Source organism: Mus caroli, unplaced genomic scaffold (genome assembly GCF_978045245.1).
Source record: "Mus caroli unplaced genomic scaffold, Mus_caroli_1 scaffold_7, whole genome shotgun sequence".
Taxonomy (NCBI): Eukaryota; Metazoa; Chordata; class Mammalia; order Rodentia; family Muridae; genus Mus; species Mus caroli.
The window spans coordinates 26,047,909-26,058,900 of record NW_028227262.1 but is presented as its reverse complement, the minus strand read 5'-3'; the positions used below and the strand labels follow the sequence as shown (position 1 = coordinate 26,058,900).

The 10,992-nt window shown below is 41.3% G+C and overlaps 1 protein-coding gene across 1 annotated transcript; it reads right to left on the bottom strand.

Annotated features, from left to right (window-relative positions):
• Nucleotides 1–2,296: 2,296 nt before the first annotated feature.
• Nucleotides 2,297–10,595, bottom strand: C3ar1 (complement C3a receptor 1). The gene is made up of 2 exons (XM_021165848.2): nucleotides 10,420–10,595; nucleotides 2,297–5,775 (listed from the first exon to the last, which is right to left on the bottom strand). Exon 2 carries the CDS (start codon nucleotides 5,765–5,767, stop codon nucleotides 4,334–4,336), a length of 1,434 nt encoding a protein of 477 aa, XP_021021507.2. The 5' UTR covers nucleotides 5,768–5,775; nucleotides 10,420–10,595; the 3' UTR covers nucleotides 2,297–4,333.
• Between the last annotated feature and the right edge of the window lie 397 nt (nucleotides 10,596–10,992).

The following is a 10,992-nucleotide window of genomic DNA, read 5'->3' as shown; positions in this document are numbered from 1 at the left end:
TTTTATGTTATTGGCACTTCTCTCTAGTTTCTTTTTGCCAGGTTGGGAGAGGAGAAATGTGAAACAGGGTGTTCTCGTTAGCACCCTGTCAACCCCTGTCTTCGTTATGGTTTACTGCTGTAAAGAGGCACCATGACCACAGCAACTCTTATAAAGGAAGACATTTAATTGGGGCTGGCTTAAGTTTCAGAGGTTTAGCCCGTTAGAGTCATGGCAGGGAGCATGGCAGCATGCAGGCAGACATGGGGCTGGAGAAGGACTCGGAGTTCTACATCTTGGTACTCATGCAGCAAGGAGAAGACTGTATGTGTTTCACACAGGCCATAGCCTGAGCATGTAGGACCTCAAAGCCCCGCCTCCACAGTGACACACTTCCTCCAACAAGGCCACACCTCCTAATAGTGCCACTTAAACACTTGAGTCTGTGGGGGCCGTTTCTATTCAAAATACAACCCCTCACCTATCCCTGTCACTGGGTTTACTTAGAATTAGATGCATATGTAACATTTTGTGTTTAAAATTCTATTAAGTGTAGTGAATTTTGTTGGAAGGTTGGTAGGTGGAGCACGTCCACCTTGTTTGCATGTTAGTTTAAAGAGTGGACACAAAGTTCCACCCTTATCTAAGAAGCTATTTGTAATTGAAATTGCTAAAAAAGGGGAAAAAATCACTTTTCTCCAATGGAGTGTTACTGGGTATATAAACCACACTCCAGGGCAGTCCCTATGCCCAGGAATAGTTGGTCAACACAAAACAGATTTCATGATTTTTTTTTTTTTAGTTTTGACTTTTTAAAATATGTGCCTTTTGTTTTTGTATATTTCTGGCTCATTGAGATATATATATAATTTTTTTTGATCTGTGTGTCTGTTTTGATTTTTGTCTTTTGTCATGCTATTTTTTTTTTTTTTTTTGAGGGAAAACATGAACTTGGGTTGGTAGGGAGGTAGGGGAGGATCTTAGAATTAGGAGAGGAGAGAGAATATGATCAAAATACATTATCTAAATTTTATTTCATTTTAAAAACTTTTTGTGTATATTATCAAATTAAAAAATTCAGGACACTACACAGTAGGGGAGAGGTTGGGCCTTTACCTCAGACCTTCTAGAGATGAAAGTGTAACATTGGTAAAGGCACTCCTCAGAGTTTTAAAATCTGGGGATACAATTATAAAACTCCATTCAGTGCATAATCCCAAAATAAGTGGAGCTCTTGGAAGAAATCAGTTATTGCCACAGTTACTGTACTTTCAGGCTTCACATCATGCCAAGACTTTACAGCCTGCTGTCCTTCACATAACCCAAGGATGGATACTCAGACATCCAGAGCCTCAGAGGACCAGAAGGCTGACATTCCTGCCATAGTAGCTCTGCAGTCACTCACCATGAGGTCCATTTGCTGCCTATTGGGTTTGCAGTGCTCCCGTGTAGAGCTCCCCGAGTGCCAGAAAAGACCCCAGGTAGTGAAATGGCTCCTGTTGTTATGATGAACACTTTCTGCTCTTGCAGAGGACCAGGATTGGGTTCCCAGCACCCACATATTGATTCACAACCATCTGTATCTCCAGTTCTAAGGGATCCAACACCTTCTGACCCCCATTGGCACCAGGCATGCATGCAGTGCACAGACACACACGTGGGCAAAATGCTCATACACATATAATGTAAGAATGAAAAGAATCTCTGAGTTTCTGACCGTGTAGATAAAAGCATTTATTCATAGGGAATATGTAAACAGCTCATACTGGAAAGGCAGAACTACAGTCTTATGCCCAGAATTACCTCGTAGTAAACAAGATCTTTTAGGGATTTGAAATTTCCGCATAATTGTTCATACAACAGTTGTAGCCTAAGGCCCTTCTCTTGACAACTGAATACATGTATCACAAGACTAAACTACATTCCATCTTCCGTCTTTGTAGATTAACTCGTTCATCTTAGACATGCCTATCTGTACAAACAAGCTTGACTTTCCAGGGATTTAACACATGGAAAGTATCCACATAATAGATTATGGTGGGAGCTGCTGGTTTTCTTTTTTTAAACTAAAGGTTGAATGTAGTACTATGTATAATAGCTAAGATATATAGAATCTGTTTAGGCATTGGTTGGTAGTTGGGTGGATAATGGCACTTACTACACATACGTGCACATACACATGTACACACATGTGTGTGCATGTACACACACAATGCAGTGTTATTCAGCCATAACAATGAGTGAAATCCTGGTTTTAACAGAATGGATGTGAATGGACACATAAGCATCACATAGTCTCATATATGAGGGCCAGAAATGTCAACCTGAGCAGGCTGGGGGTGGTGGGGGGGGAGTAGCTTAGTTGGTAGGATGCTTAACGACTATGCATGAAGCCCTGGTTTTGAGTCCCAGTACCACATAAGACTGGGCATAGTGCTCCATGCCTATAATCCCAGCCCATGGGAGGCAGGAGGATTTGAATTTCAAACTCATTTTTGGTTGCATAGTGATTTTGAGGCCAGCATGGGATTCTTCAGACTTTTTTTTTTTTTTTTTTTTTAAAGTCAACCAGTAAGTAGAATAATGATAAAGAAGAGGCTGGGGGTGAAAGTGTGAATGTTGTGTGCATGGATGGATCAGTCATGTGGAACCTTATTAATATGTACAATTAATATATGTCAGCATAAAAAATGAGAGGACAGAGAAAAGCTGTATGCTATTGAAATGTATTGACAGGAAAATTGTGTAGTCAGCTGGGGGTGGGGATGGTGGTGGTGCTCATCTGGTTACTATAACAAGAGACCTGGGAGTCTGAGGCTAGATTGTGTGTGCTACACTGAGACTCTGGCACAAAGGCAAGCAAAACCGACAACAAAAGGAAGAGAAAAATGATCACGAACAGATTAATGTATGATACCAGTCAACACTGGGATGCTGGATGAAAATGTAGGTAAAGTAAATAAAAATCAAGACAGTCTTTTCTTCCTATCTACAAAGATCAGCAGCATAAGCAGGTGTTTTAGGCACACCATGGTAAATATCAGAAGGAACAGCTAAAATTCTTGCAAAGTAGGGAGAGATGGGAACTACTGGGCACTGGAGAAACCGCCCCTTTGTATTTCATTTTTAATTAGTTCCTTTAAAATTGGCTGCATACAGTACTTTATATTATCATGGTCCAGGCAAACATTAATTTGAAAAAAAAGAAAAGAAAAGAAAAAAGAGAGTGTGCCTGACACTTTTGTCATGTAAGATACCTAGATTCATGTTTAAAATCTTTTGATATTGCTGTCAAAGCATGCATTGATCCTGGAGTTCCACCCATCATCCCACTAGGATATTGTTTTATTCTATGTGAGCTACAAAGTCTAATGTAAAAAGCTGAAGACGATGGGGCCAGGTACATACTGCACACCTGCACACTCCTAATCCCAGCAGGAGATGGCAAGACCCTGTGTGGAAAACAGAAGGAATTCAGGAGCCTAAGAAAACTCCTTGGAGGCAGAGGCACACTGATCTCTGAGTTTCAGGCCAGTTTGGTCTACAGAATGAGTTTCAGGACAGCCAGGGCTACTGTCTTGAAAAAACAGTAAACCAACCAATCAACCAACCAACCAACCAACCAACCAACCAACACAAGAAGCCAAACCAACAAACAAAAAAGAAATGGGACATAGATGGCTCTATGAACAAGCAGAATACACAGAGAAGAGAGAGCTCCAAGCTACAACTTCCAAAACACTCCAGGAGTAGGAAAGTGTTTATGTGTATCTGTGCTCACTTGGGGGTAATCATGAACACTGGAATTATCTCAGGTTGCTAGTAGGTGGCATTTGGCACCGTGTTCTGTCAAAGTCTAACTCATCACTCCTTGCTTTCATAGACCTTTTCTTACTGTGTCTCTTTCCCCACTTAAAAATCACTTGTTACCACCACAAAACTGTACAATAAATGAATATCTTCCATTCAGGACAATAAGAGTAGCCTTCCATGCAAACTAGAAGTTTAGATGATGCTAAGGGAAAAAAAAGAATACTGAAAACAGATGAAAAAGTTATTCATTGCACATGGTGTAATCAGGGATGGGAACAGAGTAAGCCAAATGAGGTAAAACTTAACACTGATGGAAACAAGAAGGCCTGTTAAAACACTGGTCCCATGGGCCAGAGATTCTGAGTTAACACATCTGGGATGGGGCTTGAAATTTTGCATCTTTAATGTTTTCAAATGATGCTGATGTCAATAAGAGACCTTTCTCTGAGAGTCGCCAGATTGTCTAAAGTGTCCTGCTCACATGTCATGCATCACCAGTGTTCACCTGAGAACTTCTGCTTAGGTCCTCAGGGCCACATCTTCACACATCTGTACTCATATTGTTTCTTTTTGAAGAGGCTTTGTCTTGAGTACAGCTGGTAGAGTGCGTGAGCTCTTCGCTGAAGGCTGCTTCCAGAATGCCCTTTATGGACTGTCTTGCTTTCTTCCTAAAGTCTTTCCCCAAGAGGGCATACAGGAAAGGGTTGAAGCAACTATTGGCAGATGCTAAAGCAATGGACATGTGGTCCCAGGACATCACAGCTTCCCCCAAGGAACTTTCTGGATCAGTAATTAATAGCAAGACTCCGACAAGATGGTATGGAGTCCAGCAGATAAAAAAGACAGTGATCACAGCTATGGCCACCCGAAAGGTTTTGTTCCGAGACTTGGTGAAGTTGGTTTTTCGCATTCTGAAGACGATGAGGCTGTAACAAATTACCATGATGAAAAACGGCACCAGGAAGCCCACCACCAGCCTTGTGATGGTTATTGTCATCAGCGGTGTCGGCACATGATTGTTATACGTGAATTGGTCAACATAATCCCCCTGGAAATCATAGGGGTATAAATGACCACTAGAAGCAGTAGGGAAAAGTTCTGTGTGAGCAGAGAGAAAAGCGTCAGCGTTCAGTGTATTGGATTTATGATCTTCAACAGGAAACCCGCTGGGTACGGCGGCTGTGAGCACATTAGGAGGCTTTCCACCATAATGGGGTTGTTGGTTTGCTGAATCTAGAGAGAATGAGTCTTCAGGAGCTGTTAGGAATGGTTGTGACTGGAGGGCAGTGGTAACTGTCCAAAGGTGATCCCTTGCCTGTACAGAGGAAGGAGCTGACCTGTCATTCATATGTCCAGTTAGCTGAGCAGTGGAGTTATCAGTAGAATTGCTTTCTGGTAGACTTAGTTTGTACATGTAGTCCCAATAATCATATGACCCGGAGGAATCAAAATTATATCTACATATACTGCGATTGTCCATAATGAACAGATCACGGTATACAAATACGGGTACACACATCACAAAGGCTACCACCCAGACACATCCACAGATGGCGAAGGCTGTTCTCACGTTTCGATGATTCTGGCACCAGATTGGCTTATGTACTATCAGACATCGGTCCAGGCTAATGGCAGTAAGCAGGAAGACACTGGCAAACATGTTGAGAATAATGATGGATGGAATAAGTTTGCACAGGAACAAGCCATAGGGCCAGTGTCCTCGGAGAATCAGGTGAGCCAAGGAGAAGGGCAAGGAGAGGCAGCAGAGGAAATCGGCCAGGGTGAGATGGAGGAACCAGACTGTGTTCACGGTCGTCTTCATCTTTATGCCAGCTACCCATAGCACCAGCCCATTGCCTAGCAGTCCCAATAAACAAGTGAGACCAAGAATGACCATGGAGGCAATGTCTTGGGGTTGAAACATAGGCCGTGAGTGTAGGTCAGTTGAATTGGTGTCAGCAGTGAAAGACTCCATGGCTCAGTCTGTGAAATGATGAAGAAGATGTTAAAGCTCATGGTGAATTTATAAAAATATGTAGTTTTAGGAGTCTTATGTGATGGTGCACCCTCTCAAAGCCAGAGGCCCCCTCACAGAAACTTGTTAGCACTCTTTCCTCAGAATAGACACATTTTCTGATAGACAGTTTCAGGTCTATACTATTGATTTAAATAGGTATCTAAAAGGTAACTTTATTTGGAAGTCCACATCAGCTTAAATTCCACCTCCCACACTTTATTTTACACCTCCCTACTTCTGTTGTTTGAGGTTTTTTTTTCAGTACGCACACTGGGCAGCTCTCTGCTACTGAGATTCAGGCTTACCCAGTGGCTTTCGGCATAGGCTCTCCATGTTGTCTAAGCTGGCTGACTTCCAACTGACTATATTGTAGAAGAGGCTGACTGGAAGCTATGATTCTCCTGCCTCCGTCTTCTGAGTGCTGGCCTGACAGGCATTGCTACCAAGCATTGCCGTGCTACGTCTGCTCAGTGTCTGCTGCCCAAACTGAATAGATGCCTCAGTGTGAGAAAATATACAAAAACTTGTGGGCAGACTCTCCCTAATCTGGCATCATTGGAGGACTTTACAAAACTTTAGCACACCAACAATAGCATATAAAAGCTGACAACTGCATATTTTCATTAATTAGTTAACTAAGTGTGCGTGCACATGTGTGTATGGAGATCAGAGGGTGACTTTTGGGACTTAGTTTTAGCATGCAGTTATTAGCTGGCCCTCAAGGATTCCTTCATTCATCTTTTGCATGTATATATACATTTTAAAAACAAAATTTAGTGGGTTTCAATTATATCATGCATATTTAAAAATTGATGGTGATAAAATACAAATGTAGCATAAAGTCAACCTTTTTAATTGACCATTTCCAGTGCACAGTTCAGCAGTACTTGCCCTAGTCACTTTGAATGCAACTGACTTCCAAAATGTTCTCATCTAATAAAAAAAATATATGCATGCATATGCACACACATATGTATATTTGTTTTGTTTTTCAGGACAGGGTTTCTCTGTGTAGCCTTGGCTGTCCTAGAACTTGCTCTGTAAACTAGGCTGACCCTAAACTCATAGAGATCTGCCTGCCTCTGCCTCCCGTGGGCTAGGATTAAAGGTGTGCACCACCACTGCCCATCTGAAATTGATATTTTAGCGTGTGTGTGTGTGTGTGTGTGTGTGTGTGTGTGTGTGTGAAGCATATTTTGTTTATCAAGTGATCTAGCTATAGACATTGGATTGCTTTTACCTTTAGGGCATTTAAATAGTATATTCTCTGCTTTCTATTGCTGTGATAAAGACTGACCAAAAAGCAACTTGGACAGGAAAGGGTTTATTTCCTACATATTCCAGGTCAGAGCCAAGGCAGGGGGGGACCCGAAGGCAGAAACTGAAGCAGAGGCCACAGAGGAATGCTATTCACTGAGTAGCATCTCATGCCTACCCACACTGCGTTCTTCAATATCCCAGGACCTGCCCAGAGAGAACACTGGGCTGGACCCTCCCAAGTCAATGTTAATCAAGAAAATGACCCACAGCCTTGTCAACAAGCCCATCTGATGGAGGCACTTTCTCAATCAAGGTTCCTCTTTCCAGAAACTCTGGCTAGTAGCAAGTTTACAAGAAAGCCACCAAGGGTGGCAGTTGTGGACCTAGCCCATAGTACTCTCTAAACTTGCTGTTTCAACTCAAGTCCCCACTTTTAACTTTTAACTTAAGGAAGATTCAATGTAAGGAATACCAAGTTTTCATCCAATTTTTTTTTCCAACTTTGGGCGCTTATTGTTCTGACCAGTCATTCTTTTTGGTTTGTTTGTTTGAGACAGGGTTTCTCGGTGTAGCCCTGACTTTCCTGAAATTCGCTCTGTAGACCAGGCTGGCCTCAAACTTGGGGATTCACTTGCCTCTGCCACCTGGGAGAGGGGCTTAAAGGTGTGTGTCACCAAGCCCATCTTGAACAATCATTCTTAATTCTCTTCTTCATGGTTTGGGGTTATTTTGTCTTCTGCTCTTATTCTTCTGCTAAAATTGCATCTAGAACTCAAAGCCAGATGGACTTATTTATCTTCTACAATGAAGTTCTCAGCAGTCTGTCCTCCTGGCCGGTGATATCCTTCCCTAGTTCTGAGCACTCGGACAAATGTATCCTTTCTTCCCACATCTCATCCCTTCAGATCAATGCAGCTTTATATTCCTAAGCAAGGCGAATGGTTTCCATTTAGAAATATGCCCCTAGAATGGCTTCTTCCATGCTCTGCACTAAAATTCTACCCATTAAAATACTTACTCCTCAAGGTTAACCTCAACGTACTTTATCTAAAACAGTCTCTTACAATCCTCGAAGAAACTGATTCTTTGGTCTCTCACTTGTACGTGTGTTTGCTGACTCATGTACATGAATGTAGAAGTGCGTGGTTGAATCTTTTCTTATATGTTCTATGAGGAGGCACATTTGATCTTAGGTTGTAATTTTTATAGTGGCCCTAAACTGTGTGATGGTAAAGACAAGACCTGTTTATAAATGCCTATTCCACATGACTTAGCATATGGATCAATGGTCACTTTTTTTCTTTTGGTTTTTTTTTTTTTTCTGAGATGAAATTAGATTATATAGACCAGGCTGGCCTCAAACTGGAGCTCTTCTGCCTCAGTTTACCAAATGTTGGGATTACAACGCATGTACCCCCACGGCCAGGGGGATGCTTACCTTTCGGGTTTAATTTTTTTCATTTTCAATTACATTAAAAATATTAGTCTTTAGCCATTTTATTTTTTTCCCATATGGCTTCTTAATTCCTATGCTGTCTCTTCTAAATTTCTCTCTTGATTTTAAATTCCTAAATATTACTGGATGTAGTAACAGTTTATATTTTTAAAAATGATTAATTTTCATTTTATGTGTGTTGGTGTTTTGCTTGCATGCGTGTCTGTGGGATGGTGTCAGATTTCCTGGAACTGGAGTTACAGACAGTTGTGAGCTGCCATGTAGGTGCTGGGACTTGAACCCTGATAGAGCAGGGTTCTGGAAGAGCAGGCACTGCTCCCAACCACTGATCATCTCTTCAGCCTCCTCCATCTTTATTTAGTTGATTTGATTTGAGTTTTGGTTTGCTTGTTTTTAAATGGAAGCTGGGACATTTGGAAGCGATTCTGCTGAACTTGACAAAAGTCTGTGACGAGTCTTATGTGGTAAGCAGAAGTTAAGATAACGAGCCAACAGAATAAGAAGAAAAGGAGAAACGATACCCACTCTCGTCTCTCTGTCTTTTTCAAGTCCTACCATTCATTCCCTTATGTGAATGGCAAGAACTCGGATCTAGTGTCCCATTCCAACCTCAATGCATACCATCCTAAGATGCTGAGAGCAAAGCCCACCCAGAGACTGCTAGGAACAGAGCAACCCACAGACATCCCTCGCTGTGTAGCTTTTGATGCTGAGATGCTAGAGATGACACGGCTTTCACGTGACCACAGCCGGGGAGAGTCCCGGCTACTCACCTAATAACTCCTAGGTTACTGTTCTTTTTTACTACAGGGATCACATAACTGAGAAACTGTGGTCTTGATAATAAAGTGGACATAGCAACTTAAAATAACAGAAGTTGAAAGGAAAACATTCCTATATAAGAGCAACTGAGTTCCATGCTGTGAGGAACAGTTTAAATATCACAAATGATCTTCCTTGAAAGGTCAGACCCTAAAAGTCATCCAGGACAAGACCACATTACATTTCCCCAAGTTCTGAGCAACCCCCCCCCCAAAACCAAACCAAACCAAAGCCTTCTATGTTTAAGTTTTTTATAAAGATTTCAGGATTGAGTTGGCCAGAGTAATTAAAAAAAATCCTGAAACTAAAATTTATTTATGATGAGTAAAAAGTAGATTTAGATATCAAATAATAATTATGGAATGATAGAACCAGCTATTTTGATAAGGAATAGCTCAAAGAACGGGAGAGTTACAGAGAGCAACAGAAGAAGAATCCACATATGGATATATATATATATATATATATATATATATAAATGTGTGTACATGTGATTGCAGAAACAAAACTAAGGGAAGAAAACATGATCTATAACCTAGGGGAATAAATAACATACATTAATTATTATTTTCAGAATGAAAATATTAAAAGCCAAGATAAATAGAATGTATAGTATTTACACAAAGATAAAAGTAGACATGGAGATAAGACAGGAGAAATAAAAGTTTGGGAAAGTTGGGAGGCAGAGGCAGGCGGATTTCTGAGTTCGAGGCCAGCCTGGTCTACAAAGTGAGTTCCAGGACAGCCAGGGCTATACAGAGAAACCCTGTCTCGAAAAACCAAAAAAAAAAAAAAAAAAAAAAAAAAAAAAAAAAAAGTTAGGGAAAGAACTAGATATTATTGTGTACACCTTTAATCCCAGGAGAAGGAGATATAGCTCTGTGAGTTTAAGGCTAGCCCAGTCTATGTAGTGAGTTCCCGACCAGCCAAGGCTATATGTAAGGCTCTCAAAAAAATAAAAGTTTTAGGGAAAAGAATAGAAGGAAACAGAAGATAAGGAACTTGAAGGCATTGTACATAATCAGCAGGCTAGACCAAGCATGAACTATGAGGCTCCTCTATGTTTTCTTACCAAGCACAGTGAGATGGAATCCAAAGGCTCCAGGACTGATGATCTGCAAGCCACTAACAAATCCTGTCTGGTCCAGCCAAAATGAAGTAGTGAAGTGCATTGGACGAGCTGCTGAGCACTGACTTTTCCCTGGGTAAAGGGAACTCAGGATCATGACTGCTATCTGACTGCACAGGAAGGACCTTTCCATGAGTCACCTCTTAAACTTAGCCAGTGTAGATAAGAAAAGCAGAAGGACAGAGGAGGGTGGGTGGAGGAGGCTGATCAGGACACAGATATTTCCTGCAGGAACCTGTCACCCTAGCTACGAGATGCTGAGATGCAGGCAGGCAAAAATTTGAGGCTTGTCTGTGTTACAGAGTGAGGTTTTATTTTTTCCCTTTAAATTTGCTTTATTTTATCTTTATATAAGTATGTGTGTGCCATATATGGTTGCTCACAGAGGCCAAGAAAGGATGCTAGATTTCTTGGAACTGGAATCTAATGTGGGTGCTGGGAACTGTTCTGAACCTCCGAGCCATTTCTCCAGCCCCATAAAACGGGGTGTTTAAAAGATCTATTTATTTTCTTTTA

What these genes read in the sequence shown, in the direction of transcription:
- C3ar1 (XM_021165848.2), bottom strand. Translation starts at nt 5,767, where the DNA reads ATGGAGTCTTTCACTGCTGACACCAATTCAACTGACCTACACTCACGG.